The sequence below is a fragment of the Brassica rapa genome, chromosome A01 (genome assembly GCF_000309985.2).
Source record: "Brassica rapa cultivar Chiifu-401-42 chromosome A01, CAAS_Brap_v3.01, whole genome shotgun sequence".
NCBI classification, from domain to species: Eukaryota; Viridiplantae; Streptophyta; class Magnoliopsida; order Brassicales; family Brassicaceae; genus Brassica; species Brassica rapa.
The window spans coordinates 3367541-3391403 of record NC_024795.2 but is presented as its reverse complement, the minus strand read 5'-3'; the positions used below and the strand labels follow the sequence as shown (position 1 = coordinate 3391403).

Sequence of the window (23863 nt, the reverse complement as noted above, 5' to 3'; positions counted from 1 at the left end):
GCCAAATCCAACTATGGTTTCGGAGAAGAAAATTGTTTCAACGACCTCCACATCTTGCTTATCGATTGTGTTGCTTTCCGGATCAGTTGAGATTCACCTAGTCTCCCGGGTCAATATAGTCGGTTCTAGAGCCGTTCTCATTCGTTTGAAGAGTTTATTCTTGATGCGACTCTTCATGGCGCTAAACCTTGTGTTTCATCACTCAGGTTTCTCTCCACCAATCCAACGCTCGTTAGAGCTATCTCCGGCAACCTCCAGTCAAAAGAAATCATCGGCATCGTTAGCAACATCCGATCGATCTCCTCTGGTTTTGCATCTGTTTATTTCTTGCATTTATCTAGATTGGAAAACTCAAAAGCCGATGGCTTATCTGTGTAATGACTTTGGGTTTAGGCCATCTTTAGGCTCAAATCTCTTTCTTAGTTTCTAATTAAAAGTTTCTGTGACAAAAAAAAAACAAATTAGGCAGTGAAAACGAGTAACACGTGGCAAATTCACTATCTATAGCCGTCACAAGAATAAGCAATTGCGGGACCCACCCAATATATCAAGAACTACTGGCTGTCCGCCAGCGAATTAATTATAACATTTACTAAAAAACGAAATGACTATCTCAGCCCTCCTCTCACACACACAAAGCGGTGGGCTGTTTTGGACTTTTCAAACCCTTTCCCGTCAAATCACAATAGCGCGTGGCGTACAAAGCGTAAAACTCGCGTCGCTAGCCGCCAAAAGAATCCTCCTTTTCAATCAAATAGATCTGATTTTCTAGGGTTTGCTGATTCTCTTTCGCGTTCTGGATAATCCTCTGTGAAGAGAAAAAAAAGATCCAAACTTTTTCTTTCGTAATCGTGATTTCGCTATCGAATTGGTTAAATCTGAATCTGGGATTTGATCAGGGAGAAAGGGTTTCGTGTTTTGATGGTGGAAATGAGGAAATCTGGGGTTACGAGACCTGACTCTGAATTGGCGTCCAAGTCCCGAGATGACCTCCCGGTGAAGCTGGAGATCGCTGAGGATGATTTAGAAGAAGCGCATGGGCCTCTCAACAAGCGATATAAGGTTTGGTCTTCCTCTTATTCACCCAATTAGCTCATCTGTTTAGAATTCGATTGAAAAGTCTCTGTTTTTCGATTAGGTTTTGTGTTTTTTTCGTCGAGTTGAATATCTCTTTTCGTAGTTATGGAGCTCAGGGACTAGCTCGTCGTCGATGGCACCGGCTAAGTACAACCCTCTTGATGAGCCGAGTCCTCTTGGATTAAGCCTTAGGAAGAGTCCATCTTTGTCGGATTTGATTCAGATGAGGCTTACGCAAAAAGCCGTTGATGCAGTTGGCTCTGGTGTTAAGAAAGAAAGTAAATGCATCACTGCTGCTGCATCCGCTGGAGCTACGTTAGCGCCAGGAAGTATTGAGAAGCTTAAAGCTTCGAACTTTGCCGCAACTGTTTTGAAGATTGGGAAGTGGGAGGTGAGCCCTGTAAATTTTGGTATATCATGTTGTTTCATTGTGCTTTCAAGATCTGATTTTACATGGTTCTGTTTTCTTTACTGCTTGAGAGTGGGCCGCTCCTTCGACAATGTTCCGAGCTGTTTCCTCCATGAGACCATGCTCATCACTCTGTTGTACTCTGTGTTTGCGCGCTACGCTCTCCGTGGGATCAGCACAGTTGATGTATTGGAGAGTGGCTTCACGTAGTTCCCCCATCACCTCATCCGTTGTAGTGGTGGTAATGGAAGGAAATCATGGGATTCGAGGTTTCTGCTCACAGGCAAGATGTTGGTCTGCGTTGCAGGTGGGGGTGTGTTAATGTTGTCCTCTGGATCGGTCCCTGATGTAGTTAGAGTTCTCCCTCGCCGGTTTTGATGTTCTTTGGGTGATCTCCTAGGTGACGTCTCTCTCGTAATTTGGTCGTTGCTCCCATACTTGTTTCTGTTCTCCCTTCTTGTGGAGTAGGAGGGAGAGTGGCCGTAGTAAGCTCTGTGAGGGTAAGCCGTTTGCAGTTGATTGGTTTGTACGTCTCTTTCATCTCTGGAGACTCGAGTAGACGAAGCAGGAGTAATCTTGTTGTGGAGGTGGTGGCCACTCTTTGTCCAAAAGGTCTTCCATGTCTGTCTACTCGTTGTTGAAATGGATCCCGCTCTGGCTCAACCCTTCTATTTGGATCGTATGCCCTTGTGTCCTGAGGGGGTTCGCAACGTGGAGCTGATCCTCTAGTGCTTCTCGTGGTCTCTTGAGGGAGAACGGTTTCAAGGTTTCGTGGGTTTTGCATTGTTGCATCAGTTCTATCAGGGCAGTGAGAACGTAGATGGGAGAGGCGGTTGCAGATGCTGCAGTGGTTCCCCAGTTTTTCATAATCAAAGGTGAGCAGAGCTTCATCACCAGCTGGGAGTTCTAGAATATATTCCTTGATGATTGGCTGTAGGCCATCCAGTAGTACTCGGACTCGAGCAGACGTTTTTGTTAGTTGGTAATCTTCCAGTTCGCCAAGGTCTAATCCGAGGTTTTCAGCGACGTTTAGCCAGTAGGGTTTGTAGAGTACTTCTTCCAAAACTATGTCATCTTGTTCAGAAAGGTGTAGGGTGGTGACTCTGGAGATTTTGGTTGGAGCAGAAGGCGTATATCGGTGAATCGGAAAGTTAGTGACTGTTGTGTAAGAGCTGGAGTCTAGCTATGGACCGATGGAAATTCCCGTAAATGGTAGTTTTTTCAAAAAGGTAGAGAAAGGTGGAGGGAATATCGTTCGATATGGTAAGTCAACTTCGTAAGCACCAAAGAGACTAGAGGATAAAGATTACTCTTGGTTAAAGTGCCTGGGAGAGAAATCTTGACGATTCATTCCAGTATTCCTTTTCTTTTTTCTTGCTAAGATTAATTTGAGAGAGAGAGAGGTAATGTTGTTATATAGACAATGAGATTTGGTAAAGAGCCCTCGTGTAATAATATATTAAATTCGAATTTGTTAAAAAAAAAAAAAATTGAATTTGTTAAAGCCGCACCACCCTTGGTTTGAAAGTTCCATTGCTTTTACACTAGCTTTTATGAATTTCCAACTAATCTTAACGCGTAAACAAAAAAAGAAATAGTAACGCGACAATGGAATTAACAAAGAAGGAACAGCTTTAGATTAGTGAGTATTATAGTCCTGGGATAGGCATGTTTGTTGTTATATTTCTAATTAATTTTTGTGTCGCTCTAAGCCGCATTGTTTTGTTATTTCACCATATGCACCATTAACCATCAATTTCATCAACCGAAGAAGACTGAACTAAACCGACAAATAAAAAAAAAACACAAAGCGACTAACAGAATTCTCCAAAAGGTAGACAAGTCTCGAAAACCAAAAAAAAAACATCACAAAATGATGAGAGGTAGTAGTAGTAGCCATTCAACCAAGTAAAGACAAAGCCACAAAGAAGTTCTTATTTAAGTTGGTCTCATGATACTCTTATGGTTGCTCCTATGGATTTGCTGCTATCTAGAGAACCAGGTTGGGGCTTGGCTAAGCAGCCATGGGACCCTCCTCCTCCTGGTCGTTGTTCTCAGATCCCTGACTTGAAGAAGAAAAAGACCCACCATCTGCCTCATCCTTGGCAGTGCGTAGCTGACACCTACAAACCGGACACGAGCTATGAAGCTGAAGCCAGTAGAGCAAGCAGTAACTGTGAAATTTGTGCTGACAAGGCATCTGTTTCCCAGTAGTGTTCATCTCAATATAATCCAAACAAACCAAACACTGGATCCCCGGATTCAGGACGAGCAGATCATCAGCCAGAGCCTCAACAGCATCTCTCCGAGCAGGAGGTGTTCCATACCTCAACGCTTCGAACTCAGGACCGATGAAGTACTCGCTGAGAGAACCAGCAACGGGACGCAGAGTGTCGGAAACAGCAGAGCTCGGGACAGCGACGATCTGATTGAAAGGATTGGTGACGATCACGCGTCCTCTCTCTCTGCCAGCATCATCATCACGTGCGTTGTTGGTGTCGTCATCAGCAGGTGCAAGTGTTAAGCCAGTGCGTATGCCCTGAAGCAGCTGCTCGATGGAAACGGGACGTCTTCCTCTTCTCCTGAGAATCTCTTGAAGCTGAGAATCCATATCGGTGGTTCCGTTCCTTGCGGAGTTCTTCATCATTTGGATGAAGCGGGGAGCCAAGACGGAATCAATTGGTCTGTAAGCATTGTTCTCCTCCTCGTCCATGGCGGATGATTCCTACTGTTCAAATCCAAAAATAACAAAGAAGTCAGCTTTTTTGAAACCAAAACAAAACAGCAAATCTCTTTGTACAGACAAAGTTACATCAAAAGCCTAAACCCATTTCTCAAACTCACAGATTAATTAAATCCAAATAATGAACATTATGTGAGCTACCAAGGCAGAAACAAATTCAAAGGAAAAGAAACGAAAGATTTTTTTTTTTTTTTATTATTATTATTATTCCTGCGAATCTAGAATCCAATCTCTTAAACTAAAGCAAGCCCAGGTACATGAGATTATAACTACGAACAGCCATGAAACAACAAAACGCAAGAGAAAGTGAGCACCTTTCTTTCTTTAAACCCTTCGAGTGGACAGTTCTCTTCGGCTACAAACCAACGAACGAGAAATGTAGAGCGATAAAGAAGTTTAAGGTTTGTATTTATACTAGTACTAGGAAAGGGGGACGAGTGAGAAGGAGGTGGAGGAGGATGATTCTAGATCCTTCCTTCTGCCTTTTACGTGTCTCTACCGTTAACTAATCATTAATCAACTGATCCATTTATTAACTAACTAAACTAATTAGATCAGCTGGTCAGTCGATTAGTTAACTATCCTTTTTTTTTTTTAGCTCGTGGGCTTTTTCGGATAGAATACATAGTTTTATTGGTTCGGCTTTACTACACGTTATTATTTCATAGTTTTATTGGTTCGGCTTTACTACACGTTATTATTTTATCAAGGAATAGCATTCAAAGAGACACCCGTTTTAGAAGTACTAGAGCTCTTAACCGCACTACGTGCGGTTTATATTTTCTAATTGTATAAAATTTAAAAAAATATTCTTATATTGGATTTGTTTGAAAACATTCTTTATTTATTTCTTTTGGAAAATTTACAGTTAAATATTTATGTACATTGACTAAATTATACAATCTAAAGTTTTATTCATTTTTTCTCTTTAAAACAACAATATTAATATATACAAATATCTTACTCTTGAAAAATAATAATAACAAAGCATTTATATTATTGATTTAGTTCGGAGATTTTCTTTGTTCTCTGTTTTTTCATATCGTCTCTTTCCTCTATTTTTCTGCTTATTTTCTTGTTAATTAAATAAATCCAAAAGCTAGTTTCAGATATCTTCAACTCCTAAGCTTTAAACTAACCCAATAAAAATAATATGTATGACCGGCTTGCATAAACAATAAGAAGTTGCATCGTAGAAAAAAAGTTCAAAATCATAAATTGAGTAGGTTCAATTATATTCAGTTTTTAGTTATTGTTGTCTTCAATTCTTTTCATATCTATATTTTTATAGGTTCAATTATATTCAGTTTTTAGTTATTATTGTCTTTAATTCTTTCATATCTATATTTTTATAGGTTCAATTATATTCAGTTTTTAGTTATTGTTCTCTCGATTGCTGACCTTGCGGGTCTACCAGTTGAGACTTCTTTCGTCAAAATGTTTATTGTATTATTTTCAGTCGGGTTAAAATATTACTATATATTTGGATTAATAACATTCAGTCATCAAATTTATCTCTCTTAAATAAATAACAGTTAAAATTTCATAAATACATTACTATCTATATTGTTTTAATATATTATAAATTTTATCATATAAAATTGATAAATAACCTAATGTGTGGGGTATATGTTAGGGGGTAAACTATATGATAAGGGTTGTTTCCATATCTAGAGTTTTATATACATTAATACTACAAATTAAAATATTTTATTAGTTTATAGAATTTTAGTTTTAGGATTTTATAGATTTATATATTTTGAATTATATATTTATCCCAAAAAAATTAAAGTATATTTATTAATTAAATTTTACAAATGCAAATTTCATGTTATTTTATTCCACCAGTTGATGTATTGAAATTATGTAGCTAAATGTTCCCTTTTTTGATAAGAAAATTAAAATATAGTTGAGTAATTATGTAACTAATTAAAAAACAATGAATTCATGAAAGGTAATAATACTGTTACCAAGCAATATAATAACTAAATTTGTGTCCATGCCATATAAAACATTAAATTTCAATTTTTAGTCATTTTCTTATTAATCTTGATACAAATTATTTGATAAATTTAAAATTTATAATAACATTCAAATGATTTATAAAAACATTTTTTCAGGTTTTAATACCAAAAATATGAAATAAATTAAGTTAATATATTAATTTAGTTGTATTTTCATATATAAAACACATTCATTTAAACATAACAAAATTTCATTTTAATAAATACTGTATATAAAAAGATGTTAAAATCAATAAATTGACATTCAACTTTATAATATATTTGATATCAGATTTTTAAATAAAATATAAATTAACAAACATTTTATTACGAAATAAAATAATATCTTAAATATAAATTTTATATTTTATGTAAATAAAAAGAAATAAAATTATATATAGTATCATATACCCAAAAACTTATATTTTTATTAAATTATATTTTAAAAAATATATATATATTTCCGTCTTTTTAAAGTGTGAGTTATAATTTGATTGTAGTTAAATTTGGGTTGAACTGTTGTATTTGATATTTGAGTGGATGTGGCTGTATTTTAAAATTAGAAATTAACTTGTTTGAATTAATACTTCGTGATTTTTTTGTGAAAAGTAAAGGCTAATTTTTAATAATAAAAATGGATCACCAAAAGGTTCATAATACAAAAAAAAGTGATTGGCCGAACGGCTCAGGCCTCACTTTGTTCTTATAGGTATATATCATGTAGTAATTTAAAAAAAAAAAGATAAGCCAAACTTGATCAAAATACGGTCATAATATCACATCGTTAAAACCTGCGTCTTTAGCATATACAATGAATATTTGTGTTCCAGAGATTAGAATTTGACAAAGAGTTTTGACACACAGAAACACATCATTGACAAAGGAAACAAACCTTCCCATATGTTTGAACATCATGGAGATCGTATCTTCTCTGTTTGATGTACTCTGAAAACTCAGGAGATGGAGCTTTCAAGCTCCTACAGCAGTCGCTGATGAGCCTCTGGTTTAAGCCACGTGAAGAAAGTCCTGAAGAAAGCTTGTTTGTCCTTTTAAAAGTGAGAGAGAGAGAGAGAGAGAGAGAGAGAGAGAGAGAGAGAGAATGAGTTAAGCATTCACTGTGATAAACTTCCATCTTTGAGGTCTTTGGCAACTTCAGTAAGTGCAATGAAATTATTAAAGCTAATGGTTGCAGCTCCTCTGTCAAGAGCTTCTGCCTCGTCAACACATCCTTGCTGTTTTCTATAAACCTAGCTGTTGTACCCAGATTAGTGATTACCAGCGGCAGTGCAGGTGGGTTGGAACCACTTGTGGCATTGCCCCTGAAACAGAGGGCTCTGTAAACCCTGGGCCATGCTTGTTGAAATCATCAAGTATGCTCTGCTGATCAGCTTTCTTAAGACCCTGCATCAACACCACAAAACCGTTCAGAGTTAGTGTCCGGCAGTCCAAATATTAATATATACATTTCTATGTATTAAAGATGGCTTTCAAACAGATGATATTGTGAACATCACTATGTGTTCAACCTAATTGGTTTTTAGAGAATCTGAGTACTATTATCACCTTCAGTTCAAAGATGCGCTGAAACTCCATGAGAGTTCTTGTCAATGATGCATTTCCTGTATAAACCACCAGAAAATAATGATTGATGTTTGAAAAAGTTAATAGTTTTGTCTTCTCAAAACTTACCTGATCTTTGTCTCTCAACCAATTTTCAAAAGAGATCGAAGAAGACAAAGAACTCTAAGAGATCAGCTTGTGTGATAGCATACTTCTATACTGTAATTAAAACCTTATCATTATTACAGCTAGGGAATGCTTTGGATATTGTTCACACTTCACACTGAACTTCTTCCACAAGACAAAGCAAGAATCATAGATGAGTTCAAGAGCTAAGGGCCTACGATGATGGTGGGAGATGGACTCAACGATGCACCCGCCTTAGCTAAAGCAGACATTGGCATTTCTATGGGGATCTCAGGTTCAGCACTTGCGACAGAGACGGGAGATATCATTCTTATGTCCAACGACATAAGGAAGGGATGAGACTAGCGAGGAGAAGTCATAAGAAAGTGATTGAGAATGTTGTGTTGTCTGTGAGCATAAAAGGAGCGATCATGGTGCTTGGTTTTGCTGGTTACCCTCTGATTTGGGCAGCTGTTCTTGCAGATGCAGGAACTTGTTTGCTTGTGATACTCAATAGTATGATGCTTCTACATGACGAGCGCGAAGCTGTGTGTGCATGTTACCGTGCTTCTCCTTCGTCTTGTACTCCCTCGCTACTGAAGCTTGAAGAGGACGGAAAAAAAGGATTTAGAAGTGGGATTGTTACAGAAGAGTAGAGTGAGGAGACAATTGTAACAAGAGTTGCTGCTCTCGTTGTTGTGGTGGCCCTAAGAACAATCAACAAAAGTGAAAACGTTCTTCTAATTTAGAACTATAGGGGTATGTTTATCTATGTGACTTGTTTTCAAACCAGAGATACATTATCTTGGGCTATCGTTGTCTTATTAGTGACTTTAGTCTATTCAAAGTCCGGTTTAATGTTTAAGGACTACCATTTGATTTGAGCCAAAAAAAAAAGTTATAAAATCTATTAATACAAAAAAAATTGGAGAAATTTTCTTTTTGTAAAACCCACGTAAATTTTAACTTTGGACTAGATCTAATAACAAAGAAGGAACAGCTTTAGATTAGTGAGTATTATAGTCCTGGGATAGGCATGTTTTAAACAAATTGATCGACATTAAACAAAACCTTTTTGTCTTGAAGTAAACGTTTGTTGTTATATTTCTAATTAATTTTTGTGTCGCTCTAAGCCGCATTGTTTTGTTATTTCACCATATGCACCATTAACCATCAATTTCATCAACCGAAGAAGACTGAACTAAACCGACAAATAAAAAAAAACACAAAGCGACTAACAGAATTCTCCAAAAGGTAGACAAGTCTTGAAAACCAAAAAAAAAACATCACAAAATGATGAGAGGTAGTAGTAGTAGCCATTCAACCAAGTAAAGACAAAGCCACAAAGTTGTTCCAGACATCTCAACATAAGCATTTATTAAATTTGCGTAGACTCTAGAGTAGCCATCAAAACCAAATTCAGTGCCACCGGACTCTTGGCATAGATAATACAAGTTCCCATTCTCATCATGAGAGGAACCTGCGGCGAGAATTACATATCCACATGTCGGCAGAGGAGAATTCATTTCCTCGTCAGTAGGGAAGAAAATACCCTACCATAGGAAAAAAAAAAGTAGGATTAGACGCTAAAATCCAGAAAAAATGAATATAGATGAAAGCTAACATTACCTTTCCTTTTTCTTGCCAGTAGCTCTCATAACTCAAAAAATTTACTGAAACAAGACCACTCTCTTTAATCAGAGTTTGAAGACGAGAGTGGAAGATACCATACCCCTTAAAAGCATCTTCTTTATACTTGTAAAGGTACACACGCAGGGAGTGAACTTCTACTGTCTTAGGGCACCGCCTTAAACGTTTATCCTGGAAATAATGATAATGTTAAATAAGCAAAGGAAAAAATTATGACATGTATGATATTGGATATTGCTTACCCGTCGATTAATGACACCAAAAATACGCTCAGGAGAGGCCAGACGACATTCACTTTCAAGGAGAACTCCAAACTTTTGAAGGTAAAAACCAACCTCTCGTAAACTTATGGCTGCTCCATCCGAGCGAAGCCGTCGCTTAGGGATGCGGTCGATGAAATCCTGTATTGAAAGGTGTTCGGTGAGAGGCATCAACCATTTGTTCTTCAACACCGATTCAAGCTGTCTGACAAACGCTATTGCCCAGCAAATCGCCATTATTTGTTTGATAACAGCACAAAGCAAATAAGGCTTTTCCTTTAACCATGTAAACTCCATGGAATCTATAGAAGAGAACACGGTTGGTTAATGAGCAAGCACCATATTCAACAATGAAGAAAGAAATAAAATCGCAAGTAACAAAAACCTGATATGTCAGATAAACAAATGGCAGGTCCATCCGACAGGAAACAATCATTGGGAACGTAGACGATGATGTCCTGTCTGGTGAGGGGAATCAAACAAATGTTCATCATGACAGACTCAAGATGTCTGACGGACACTGTCTCCCAACAAATATCAAATTGCCTCATTGCGGGGAAAAGCAAATGAGGCATTCTCGTGATCCATGAAAAATCCATACAACCTTAAAAGAAGAGAAAGAAAAAAGCGTAAGAACCATATTCCATAGGAAAGATTCTATCTAAGATTCAAACTCAGCAATGGAGAAAGAAAACAAATCTAAAAATTAGTAACAAAAAGATTCAAAATACATCGGAATCAGAAAGAACCTGTGAAACCGAAAGTGAATCGGCAAGAACTGAGAAGTGGATCGGCAAGAACAGACGCCGTTCGTAGATGGTTTAAAGGTTTAGAAAAAGGGTTTTTCATTTTATATGCATGGGCTAGGGTAAATAAATGAATGGGCCTAAAAGTGAAAAAACGATAAAAAAAAAAAAGAGTCTTGGTATGGGCTAAAACTATCATGGCCGGGTTTCTTAATGAAAAGGGTTTGGAATTAATCAATTGAATAAAACCCTGTTCGTTTGGGCTTAACTCCCACGAAACGGGCAAACGGATGAGACATCAGAGAGAAAAAGATACAATTTAAACCGGATCAACCAGCCAAAAAAGAGAGAGAGAGAGAGAGAGAGAGAAAGAGAGAATAAAAAGTGAAACATCAGATAAGTCTTAAGAAGAAAATATGAAGCACAAAACAAATTCCCATGAAACGGGCAAGCGGATGAACAGGGTATAACTCCCATGAAACCGGCAAGCGGGGCTTAACTCCAATGAAACGGGCAAGCGGATGAGCATCAAAGAGATAAAGAAACAAATTCAATCGGATCAACATCCAAAAAATAAGAGAGAGAGAGAGAGAGAAAGAGAGGATAAAAAGTGAGACCTTAGATAAGTCTTAAGAAGAAAATGTTAAGCACCGAACACTTCGATGTTTCTTTATATAAAAGAGATTAGGTGAGGGGTTCAATGTATTAACTCTCCCCGGATTTCACGCGCCTCTCAATATCTACTTGCCATTTCCTAATACGTCTCTTTTATTTATTACCTATATTTAAAATTACGTCTACATAGACTTTGCTTAAAAAGAGGAGATAACAGTAAATTCCCGGATTTTACGGTCTTGCCAACAACGTCTGTGCTTTTATATTTATTACTTTCCAGATATTAGTATTAGAGAGCGGTTCATTCGTATTCACGCTCCTCTCGATATCTTCTCCATGCATTTAAAATTAGGTCAATGTTTAAAAAGAGGAAATAACAGTAAATTCTCGGAGTTTACGGCCTTTCCGAAACGTCCGTGCTTTTATATTTATTACTTAGCAGATATTTTGATAAAAATGTCTGGTGGCGCATCTCGTAAATCTCACATCTTACGCGTCGGTATTTAATAATAGTAATTTTTTAATACTTTTTATTTATATAAATTATCATTGTTTTTTTGTCAAAATATTTATCATTCTAAATGGAGGATTATCTTCTTCTTACTTTTCTATTTAATGCAAAAGAAAAAGATCTAGTTTACTGAGTAATCTATTACTAGTAATTATTATATTTTAAAAAGTAGATGTTTATAAGTTTAAACAATATCATATATTTATTTATTTATTTATTTAGAAAATAGAACAATTTACAATTTTGAAAAAAATATTTACTTTATTTAAAAGAGATTACGTGAGCGTTCAAATGTATTTATTCTCCCCGGATTTCACGCCCCTCTCAATATCTTCTTTCCCAAAACGTTACTATATCTTTTTACATTTATTACGGCCTTGCTAGAAAAAAAAAACCTGTGCTATCACAATTAATGCCTGATGGCATAAATCTGATATCTCACATTTTAGGCGTCTGTATTTATTATATTATCTAGATCTCATTCAACATACCTCTTCTTTAGTACAGAAAAATATTTTATAGATAGATATATCTTCAATATATATCATGTGTATGAGTTTATATCGGTGTTTTGAAACCCGACCCGGATCCGCGGTCGTGACCCAAAAAAAATCAAGTGTGAATTTTGTGAAAAACTCAATATTTAGAAACCCGCAAAAACCCACTAAAACCTGAAACCGGTTGAACCAATAAATAGCTTTTTTTTTTAATTTTTAAATTATGTTTTATATTTTAAGTTTACAATTAAGAAGTTATGTGCCGATAAAAAAAGTTAGGTTTTTCTTTTTCAGTTTTATATTGTGATTTTTAGATTTTGATGAAGATTTCGCTATGCTACTCGAAGAAAATGAAGTAAACGATGGTAGAGAAAACCAAAATTAGTTGATGTGATTTGGTGTTCGTTTATTTTCATTATTGACAATTTATTATAATAATCTTTAACTTTTAGATTATTTTGAATTTGAAGTTTAGTTTATTATTTACATTAGATATTTAAATATTTATAATTTTTATATCTTAATTTTTTAGATATTATAACTCTTACTTTATTACATAAAATTTTAAATAATCTAAATAATTTTTTGATATTTTGTATGTCAAATAAAAATATAAATATAAAAACTAAAATTACATGTTTTCTAAATACTTTTAAGCGTTATCAGTCTTATATGTGGCCCTAGTTGGCTAGCTTCAGTGATCAGATCTCAAGCTGGACAATAAAGCTCAGTGAACCTTCGGTGCACCGGAGCGTCAAGGGTTTTTATTCTTTGTCTTCTCATGAAGGTCCTGCTATTTTAATACATCTACTGATGGTTTTGTCTTATTTTGATTTTGAACTCTTCTTTGGTTGTGAACCTAGCCGTTTGGCTTTATTTGAATGAATTATTTACCGATAAAAAAAGTTTAAAAAATACTTTTTAAACATAAAATATATACATATCTAAATTATTATTTCATGTTTTTAAAAAATATTTAGAAAATATTAAACTTTAGTTTTTATATATTTATTTTCATAGATAATATATTATTATATAAAAATAAATTAATTCATTTTCTTATCTGCGAGTGAACTGCGGTCGATCTAGTGATCCAACGATTCGGTAAATCGTCCGGGTCGGGTATAGATTTGAATTATATAGTTTTAAAATATTATAAGTAGGATTATCACAATTAATAATTGTTGACTTTTAGACAAAAAAAAAAGAATAATAATAATTGTTGATATTATAAAAATGTTTTTCTTAAGTTACGTCTATTTTCCTTACTGACTACTCAAAAAATCACGTTACGGGGGACCACCGACAGCACGCTTTCCAATCAATTCTTTTTTTTTTTTGTCGGCAACAAGATTACATTAATATTGACAAAATGGGCTGACATGGTATCGATCAGTTACATCGAAGCCCAATCATGTTTAACAATAGAATGGGAGAAGGGCCAATTGGATTGTCATCTTGGGTTTAGGAGAATAGTACTTCAAAATTTAACTATAAGATCTGAAACATTCAACTGTGAGGGTTCAGCTATTGTAAGTGATGGCCAGAGACAAAATGGTTTAATCATTGCAATGCAAAATGTCTGGGCGGCGGGATTTTCAAATGTTCATTTTAAAGGGGATTCAGAGATTGATTTTGGTTCGTGCCATTAATAAAAAAGGGTCTAATGTTTCAGTTAACAATCTGCTTGAAAATGTCACACATTGGGAATCTGTAAATGCCGAGTTCGATTTCATTTTTCAAAATATCTATTAACAGTGATATGATGATCAAGATTGGTTGAGGATCACTTAATAATGTTTTCATAAATTGTAACTTTTATTTTCTAGATTGGTTAACTCTAAATTTTGTACTATGATAAATAAAATTTTAGGTTTGGCGTTAAAAAAATAGAGTAAAAAGTAAAAAGTTTTGTTCTTCTAAATGGTCCTTTACAATGTGCCACGCGAGACATGCCGTCCGGTTTGTTTCAGAATTGCACTCGGTTGACCGCTTGAACAATAACCGAAGCATTGCATTTCAATTAAACCGCATTAAGTGTAAATCTGCGAACATGGTCGTCAACTCGTCATCATCAACCCGCAGCCAAAACCCATGGCGCTTCCTCCCGCCAGACGCAAACGAAGACTCCCAACAACCCCATCTTTGATTCGCTTCTTCTCCAATTACTCCCAAAGCAGTGAACGCATCCGTCGAGAAACCTCGCCTGAACTCCTCCTACTCCTCTCCCATCACCGACGTCATGGCCTCTCTCAAGCAGAATCTCGACGTTCTAGGCTGTCTGAATGGTACCCCTGAATACAAGCATTAATCTAGTTGGAGACTGTATGTTTTTCTCGCTCTTACATCTTTAAGCTATCAGCGGTTAGTCTATTTACTTGGAAACGAAAGGTTTTTTTTGGTGGTATTTTTTCGTCTGATGTTTTTAAACAATTCTCTGTTGACCTTTTTCTGCTAAGTCCTCCCGCACCGATAACCTATCCCCTCTGCGGAGAAGATGAAATTTGAGCTCACGCAAGCCAGGGAAGATTTCAAGCTGTCGGAATTAGGATGTTATTGATCAGCAATGAAAGACCTCAGGATGATTGTCTAATTGTGGAGACATACATCATTTATCATAGGTTTTACTTTAGGATATTATGATAATACAGGTTTGAAGAACGATTCGTCGTTGGTTACATAACTAGGAGTATTTAATTTTATTTAACGTGTGTGCAGGTGTCACCGTAAGTATTTAATTTTATTTAACTAGGAGTAGGAAGCAGAGCATCTTCTCTTGTCTCCTTCTCCTCTACCGCCGTTGATATCCCTCCGTTCTCCAACGTCAAAGACTTTGCCAGAGAGTTTAGAATTGAGTCTAAGAAGCTGTAGAAACTAGCCGGCCCGGCCATTTTCACATCGATGGCTCAATTCTCTCTCGGAGCCATCACTCAGGTTTTCGCTGGACATATTAGCACCATCGCCTTAGCCGCCGTCTCCATCGAGAACTCTGTCATCGCCGGTTTCTTCTTCGGTATCATGGTATGCCTTTTTCATATTTGAAAACAAAACAAAAACTATTTATTATTAGGTTAAATATCATACGATCATTGTAATAGTTTTAGTGCATTTGAGCTATGTTTTTCATTTGCATAGATGTAAAATTGATGTATTATGTATAAACTATGTTTTGCAAATTAATTAAATTTCAAATTTATTTTAGAATCTAGAGTAGTTATATATAAAGGGAACAAGTTGATGTGTTATTTCATACTGGCTATATCAATAGTATGTCATAAATAAAGATTTTTAGAGCATGAACTCTCATAATCTCTCACAATTAAAATAAACAAAAATAGTAAAAAAAGTAAGAGAGAAGGTAGAGAGATTTTTATCTCAGAGAGACATATTTTATGAGCAAGTCATCATGCATATGTCACTTATATAGTGATTCAATTATTATTTTAAAATAAAATAAAAATAAATATATAATTAGATTTTCCAAAAAGTTAATTTAGAAACTTATTTAGTGTTTACCCATTGATGATGCTGTTACGTCTATTAATCCATGTATGGCGCAATTGCAAACGTGGCTAGCTTGGAACGGGAAGCGCGTTGGAAACGCTATGCGGACAAGCGTTTGGAGCGGGCAAAATATCAATGTTTGGCGTTTACTTACAACGTTCATGGGTGATTCTAACCGTAACCGCTCTCATCCTTTCTCTGCTCTATATCTTCGCCGCTCCAATCCTAACCTTCATATGCCAAACCGCGGCGATCTCGGCCATGGCTGGAGTTTTCTCCATCTACATGATCCCACAGATCTTTGCCTATGCTATAAATTTTCCTACCGCAAAGTTTTTGCAGTCGCAAAGCAAGATCATGGTCATGGCAGCAATCTCTGGTGTGGCTCTTGTGATCCACACGTTGCTAACATGCATGGCTAGTCATGTCTAAGTTTTTTTTTTTTTGATTTTACCGAAGTGTCCAGCTACCGACGTCCACAGCCCCAAAAATGCAATGTTAAATTCTGGTTCGGTAGTCATGTCTAAGTTATACACTGGGGACTTCCCGGTTTAGATTTTGTGCTTAACAAGTCGTGGTGGTTCATTGTTGTGGCACAATTCGTGTATATTTTTAGTGGTACTTGTGGAGAAGCTTGGTCTGGATTCACGTGGGAGGCTTTTCACAATTTGTGGGGTTTCGTCAAATTGTCTTTGGCTTCTGCTGTCATGCTTTGGTGAGTTTCAAACCGGTTTTCCCGGTTAGTTTGGTCCAGACTTGATCCAACCCTTTAATATATTATTACCTTTGTAGTTTGGAGATTTGGTATTTCATGGCACTCATATTATTTGCTGGAAATTTGAAGAATGCTGAAGTCTCCGTAGCTGCACTCTCTATAAGGTAAAATTTAGTATACATCTTATATATTAAAACAGAAGTCACAACCTTGATTCATGTGTGATTTTTTTAAAAATGGACCTAATGAACCTATTCATAGAAATTCATATTACATTTTAGTTCAGACTAATAATAAATAGAATTTTTTAAAATATTTTAATCATAATATCTTTTGATATCTTTTCATTTTAAATATAAATATATTTATTTTAAAATTCTAACAAATCTGTTTAAAAAGATTTTTACAAGATCTTCATTTTCAAAATTATATTTAAATATTTTTGCTAATTTCGAAATTAGTTTAAAATATTATTATACATTAATATATTCAGTTATATAAAATAAAAAATAAAAAATCTAAATATTTTATTTATTATAATCATAATCAATCATATTAGAATAAAATTATTATATTGAGCTAAATATAAAAAAATTGTATTAAATTTATATATTTATATATTTTATTTTCGTAATTATAAAAATATTTATGTTCAAAAATAAAATCTAATATGTTGGTAATATGGGTTAAAATTATCAAACTATATAATACATGTATAAAAATTAACATGTATTTCTTTAAAGTTAATAATATAAAAATTTTGTAACTACTTTACTCATAATATATTTTCATTTTAAATATAATATATATTTATATATTATATTTTAAAAATTCTAATAAATCTGTGTAAAAAATATTTAAGCAATAACTTAATGTATTTAAGTTATCGTTTAAAAATGAAAATAAATAATTATATCATATTTTATTTACTTTATAGTCATGATCATGTTAAAATATAATTATTATACTAAAATAAATATGATAAAATTATATTCAATTGATAAATTTATAAATTTTATTTTCATAAATATAAACTATTTATTTAAAATATAATATGATGATAGAACAGCTTAAAATTAACAAACTATATAATACATGTCTAAAAATTAACATATCTTAGACTTTTAAAATGAATAAGCATAAAAATATTGGTAAAAAGAAATCCAGTTTTGAAAGACGGGTCAGAATTTAGCATAAATTAAATATAAAATAAGTTTTAAATATATTTTTTCATTAATATATTAATTTGCTTAATAACTAAATACAAATACAATAATATATAATAAGAAGTGGTAAATACATACGGTTTAAACAATTAATTAATTATAACATGTAAATTATAAAATTATTGTATTTGAAATAGTTATATAAATATTTAAATATATGATTAACATTAAAAATATATACCACTTATGTTCTAAAACAATAATTTATGTATAGAAAAGTGAAAACAAACACCCGTGCGGTTGCACGGGTCAAAATCTAGTCTATTCTTAAAACATAACTAACATTTTTCTTAAACTAATCATTTTTTCACGACTTAAGCATACATGATTTTTTTTTGAATTAATTTACTTAAATAATCACAAAGATTCTCTAAACCAAGGTAGAAACAACGTGCGTAGTAGTCTACATGTTTTGTTCTTTGTGGTCAATAAGTCTAATATTCAAATTAAGTATTTCACACATCCCCTATATATCAATTGAAGAATGTAACCTTAATTTTGTAATAATTAAAAAAAACTCATTGTTTACATGTCAATCAGTTAGATAATTAATTAATCCTACGTGTAAACCTCACATTGAAATTGAAAAACATGTTGGTCCAATTCGATTTTTATATCTCACTAGAAACATTTAATACCAATTATATGATATCATATGATACTAACCCCTGTTCGAAACTACGGTAGGCGCTAGTCGGGCGGACGATATGGGCCTAGCGAGTTAACAATTAATCGGGGAGTAATCGGGGATTAATCGGGACCTAGTTTTTATTTTTATTTTTATTTTTATAAATATATTATGCATCATTAGTCAATTTGCATGACAATATACAATTAATTGAAGTAGCCTGGTGGTTACATAATCTTTGCCCAGCGTAAGAAACCCCGGTTCGACCCTGGATCCACGTGTTTTTCTTCTTTTTAATTTTTTTTGCCTTTAATGAAGGGTATTATCGTCATTTCGTCTTCATCTTCCCCATCTGCCTTTAGGGTTTTCAATTTTACAGGTTTTCCATGGCCGTAAAACGTTTATAATCACACATAACATCAGATTTTGGTGCGTTTTCATGTTTTTATACTTAAAACTTATACATCTGTCATAAAAATACAAGATTTTAAGCATTCAAAACCCAAAAAAAAAAAAAATTTGTTGTTGCCGATTAATTGGCCGACTACAGCCAACTCGCCACGGCCAAGCACCGCCGAGCGCCTCCTCGCCGACTAATCACCCGTAGTACCCGCGTTTTCGAACAGGGATACTAACTAAAGCAATGTGATTATTTTATTATATATAATTTCCTTAAATAAAACCTACGCAATTACCTAATGTGATTATGATATATATAGTAATTAATGATTTTAAATAATGAATATTTGCTAATAATCTGTATGTTTTCTATCATGTTTGTTTAATTCTTTACTATTAATATAAATTACACAATTAAATTAATCATATATTAAAAATTTAGATTTTTTTGTATATGTTGTATTTTGAATTTTTCAAAACGAGTATAAATTACTAAAAGTCTCACATAAACTTTTGTGATCAATATTTAATTTTTTTTATAATAAGATACAATGATAATAAAATTATATAAATAAATAATTTAATTTTAATAGGTGCTTATGTTAATATATATATATATATATATATACTTCATATAGTTTAAATTTAATTATATATCATATACGATAGATAAGTTTGATTGTTTTGATTTATCTATTCTAAAATGGTTGCGAATAAACAAGAGCGGTCATTTGATTTATACGTGCAAGGAAATTTATTACATAATAGTAAGTGATTTCTTAGTTATTTAATATATTATTATTATTTTATTGTTTCATATTATGCAAAAAAATATAAATTAAATATTTATTATGCACAAGGCGCATATCTTAACCTAAGTATGTATCTCTTTAATAAATTTGAATTTTAAATATTTTTTAAATCTGAGGCCAAAAGAAAAGAAACAAATGACACAAAAAGCAAAAAAATATTGATAGATAGGATTGACATGTGAACGTAAACTTCTCATAACCATAATTAACTTTTAAATTGCTAAATCATGATATAAAACCAAGCTGACATAGTTTCATTGTAACCAAAAAATAGTCATGAGATATTTCAGCCTAAACATTAGGTTTTTATGCGATAAATAATTTTTTGACCTAAAATATTTTTAAAAATGGGATCAGTTCATTAGTAAACAAATTATATAATTAACAAAAAAAATTTAAAAAAATTGTTTAAGGGCCAAATATATTAATTCGATCAATAATATAAATATTTTTCCATACGATAGTTTATAATGTTATTTTGCTGGACTGCACTGACATACACACACGTTTATTCATTAACTTGTAATATAAAATTATAATAATGAATAGGCAATTCGAAACTAATTTCTCTACTAGATTTTGACCTGTATTTTTAAAAGGGCGGATATATTTTTTGTTTTAATTTTTTTTAAGAAATTTAATTTTTATGTTTATGTAATTTTTTTTGTAATCATATTTTGGTTTAATGTTAATTTAATATAATATTTGGTAACTATATTAAATATGTTAAGTTGTTAACTATACACTTGTGTCATATGTATTTTAGAAATTATTTTAAGTTATATTCTTAAAGTTTGCAACGTATTATATTTTCTTATTAGTTACCTATCATAATTAGTAAAAAATATTCGTATCCAAAAAATCTGACTCGGGATCGACCCGAAAATCAAAGTTTCATACTACACTTGACCTATATATTCGAATGGTTCTTGAAATGTTATATCCAAAGTTGATATAAAATCCAAGTCGCACCGAAAACCAAACAATTTTTACAAAAAAAAAGTTGTATTTTTTTTAAATATATTCTATAATATGTGTGTGTGTAAATGGGTTAATATAGTCTTCACTAAATTTATGTAAAATCAGATATAATAAATATTTTTAATTGAATAACCTGTTTAAAATTCGTTAAATGTGATTTGCACCATCTTTATATTCAAATTAAACTCAATCAGGTACAAGTTTATAAAAAAATATAACCACTGCATTACAATCTTACAGGATCATAATCTCCAATTTTTATATTCTGACAATATATCCTTTACATACATGGTAGAAGAAGGCAACCGATTGGTGTTTATATTTATTCAAACTAAAAAAACAAGTATATGTATCCCTATAAAATAATAATTTAACCTATGCAGAAGATTCATGTACAGGATATTGACGTGGGAAAAAATATGTTAGGTTTTCAAATTAAAATACGAAGAAATGGGCTTGATTATTTTGGAACTAAAGATATTAAACGTGCATAGTTAGTTAGTAGGTGACATACAGTTAGAGTTGTGAACTTGTGATATAAAATAACTAGATCTCGTTCATTTTTGTTTTAATTTATTTTTATATAAACATTTTGTTTTCAATTCTAAATTGGTATATATTATAATATATACTAGGAAGGCGCGGGATAAACATTACATATATAAATTATTTTATATATTAAATATTTTTACATATTATGAAATACTAAATATATATTAAATAATTAAAAGTCAGTAACTATTAAATATATAATTAAATTGATATGCACATATAAATCAATTTTATTAATCCAAACTTTTTTTTTATATTTGATAGGATATGTAATTAAATTTAAATGATACTAACATAGATAATATATTTTAGTATATTTTTAATATTAATGTCTATTAAATGATGACTTCTACTCATATAGTTTTTTTTTATCATTGGTATCTTTTATAGAAAAAAAATTAAATTACTGATAAATTTTTTTTTTATTGTAGGATTAATAGTTTTAGTAATTTATCATTTAAAAAAAAATAAGTTGTCAATGATCGTTCAAAACTTTTATCAAAAAAATTGTTCAAAGTAAATTTTGAAACTAAAATATTGTATTTTATATGGTTTATAGTTTAATTTAAAACGATATATATATATATATATATATATATATATATTAATCTAAATAATTAATAAAAGACTTTTTACTTATATAATTTTTATAATCATTTGCCTTTTGTCATAAAAAAAAATTTAAACCATGGATCATAAAATTTGAATGTGAGACTTTTAACAGTTTTAGTAATTTATAGCCGTTTGTAAAAATTTAAATTATAACATATACATAAAAATCTAAATTTTTATTATATGGTTATTATGGTTGTTTAATTTATTTAATAGTATAAAATTAAATAAATATGATAGAAGATACACTATTTTTTTATCAAATCTTTATTATTCAAAATCATTAATTGCCATATATACTTTAGCTACATTAGACAATTCCGTAAATTTTATTTAAGGAAATAATAAAGTACATTAATGATGAATTTATTGTTAATTTAATAAAACGCTTATTATATAATTAGATGGAACAACATATTTCTCTATTGGTTCTAAGAATCATCATAGTGATGACATGTGGCTATAAAAAAAAGTTGTAATGCTTCTCAAATAATATATAGGGGATTCTAAGAATCATCCTAGTGATGACATGTGGCTATAAAAAAAAGTTGTAATGCTTCTCAAATAATATATAGGGGATGTGTCTATCAATTTTTTAAACATAATAAGCATACGGTATATTTTTTTATTGAATAGATTGTTTCAAGATTTCACATGTATTTGTATCTTCTTCTATATAAATATTTTCGGATTATTATTTCATTATCAAAATCGTAACTATATATATAAAGATTAGTAAAATATTATTGTATTGTCATAAATTTATATTATCGAGTAAATAATTAAACATTTAGTTTTTGTTTAATTTTAAAAATAAACTATATAGTTTTAAAAAAATTCATTGGTTTAAAGTAGTAAAGATTAATCATTGTTAGATAATATGATTTTTGTTATTTAAAAAAAAATCTTTATAATTTTAAAAGTTAACATCGACAAATATTTAAATATTTAACATATGGAGGTATAATATTACAACATTAAATTATATCTATTTAATTTATACTGTCTATAAATCCAATGGATCATCTATTGTTTAAATCCAATTATTGATAGCCCAATAAAAATTTATGTAAGTCCAAAATTTAAATGATAAAATTAGAGATTAAATGATAAAATTAGAGATTAAATATAACATGACTTTCTAGGAATATGTCCAATAGGTCTATTTTAAAAAAAAATCACACATGAATCAAAGTTGTAACTTCTGTTTTAATATATAAGATTGGACATAACAGTATCAATTGGTCGTCATGATCCTAATTTAATAGAATAGATTTTCATTACAAAATATTCTCTAACTATATACCTTCTAAAATGAAGCATGAACATTGTGGGATGGGCTGCGATGGTTTCAGTTGGGATAAACGCTGCATTAAGGTAACCACGTGTGTGAAAACTAACTCTTTGCAGCTTCAACACATCTTATAAGTGCCAAGCTAATAAAATACGTTCTTGTTTTGTTTTGGCAGTGTGAGAGTGTCAAATTAGCTAGGAGCTAGCCACCCAAGAGCGGCCAAGTTCTCACTAGTTGTTGCCGTGATATTATCGACAGTGATGGGAATGACTATAGCCGCAGTCCTACTCATCTTCCAAGACGAGTACCCGGTTTTGTTTGCGGAAGATGAAGTGGTTAGGAATGTAGTTAAAGAACTCACACCAATGCTTGCCTTCTGCATTGTCATCAACAGCCTGTCTTGTCTGGTAGTTTCTCATCACATTTTTATGATTGCTGACATTTGCTTATTGAACTCTAATACTACATAAACTTGTAACTCAATATTAACTGGATTCAAGTGAAATGGATTAATGACATTTATATGTTAATTTTATATGGAGTTTAAATTTTTGTTGGATGTGACATTAATTATGGTAAATAAAACTTGGTTACGCAGTGGCTGTGGGAGCGGGATGGCAAGCGGTTGTTGCGTATGTGAACATATCTTGCTATTACATGTTTGGAGTCCCGTTTGGTCTGTTGTTGGGATTTAAGCTTGAATATATATGGAGTAACGGTAACTAGACCCTGACCCGCGCGCCAGCGCGGATATGAATTTTTAGTTTTTAATTATTTATTTGATTAAATGATGTATTTGTAATATTCGTTCATAGTATATTCATTAAGTAAATTTTTTTTTTTTGCATCTTAAACTATCTATTTTTTTTTACGAATGTGTGATATCATATAAAATAAAAAAAAATGAATATAGAGTTAATTAGATAATTTTAAAAACATAATT

The 23863-nt window shown here is 32.1% G+C and overlaps 2 protein-coding genes across 3 annotated transcripts; both read right to left on the bottom strand.

The window, feature by feature from the left end:
* Positions 1 to 3224: 3224 nt before the first annotated feature.
* Positions 3225 to 4727, bottom strand: LOC103852439 (E3 ubiquitin-protein ligase SIRP1). The gene is made up of 2 exons (XM_009129346.3): positions 4544 to 4727; positions 3225 to 4214 (listed from the first exon to the last, which is right to left on the bottom strand). The coding sequence occupies exon 2, from the start codon at positions 4197 to 4199 to the stop codon at positions 3501 to 3503; it is 699 nt and encodes a 232-aa protein (XP_009127594.1). The 5' UTR covers positions 4200 to 4214; positions 4544 to 4727; the 3' UTR covers positions 3225 to 3500.
* LOC103852415 lies at positions 3225 to 11203 on the bottom strand. 2 transcript variants are annotated; one of them, XM_033274836.1, is made up of 7 exons: positions 10578 to 11203; positions 10214 to 10432; positions 9811 to 10130; positions 9548 to 9739; positions 9273 to 9471; positions 8208 to 8214; positions 3225 to 3437 (listed from the first exon to the last, which is right to left on the bottom strand). In XM_033274836.1, the coding sequence occupies exons 1-6, from the start codon at positions 10771 to 10773 to the stop codon at positions 8210 to 8212; spliced, it is 1131 nt and encodes a 376-aa protein (XP_033130727.1). In that variant the 5' UTR covers positions 10774 to 11203; the 3' UTR covers positions 3225 to 3437; positions 8208 to 8209. The 2 variants fall into 2 exon arrangements, with proteins under 2 accessions (XP_033130727.1, XP_033130722.1); XM_033274831.1 differs by lacking the exons at positions 3225 to 3437; positions 8208 to 8214 and having other exon boundaries at positions 9078 to 9471.
* Positions 11204 to 23863: the final 12660 nt, after the last annotated feature.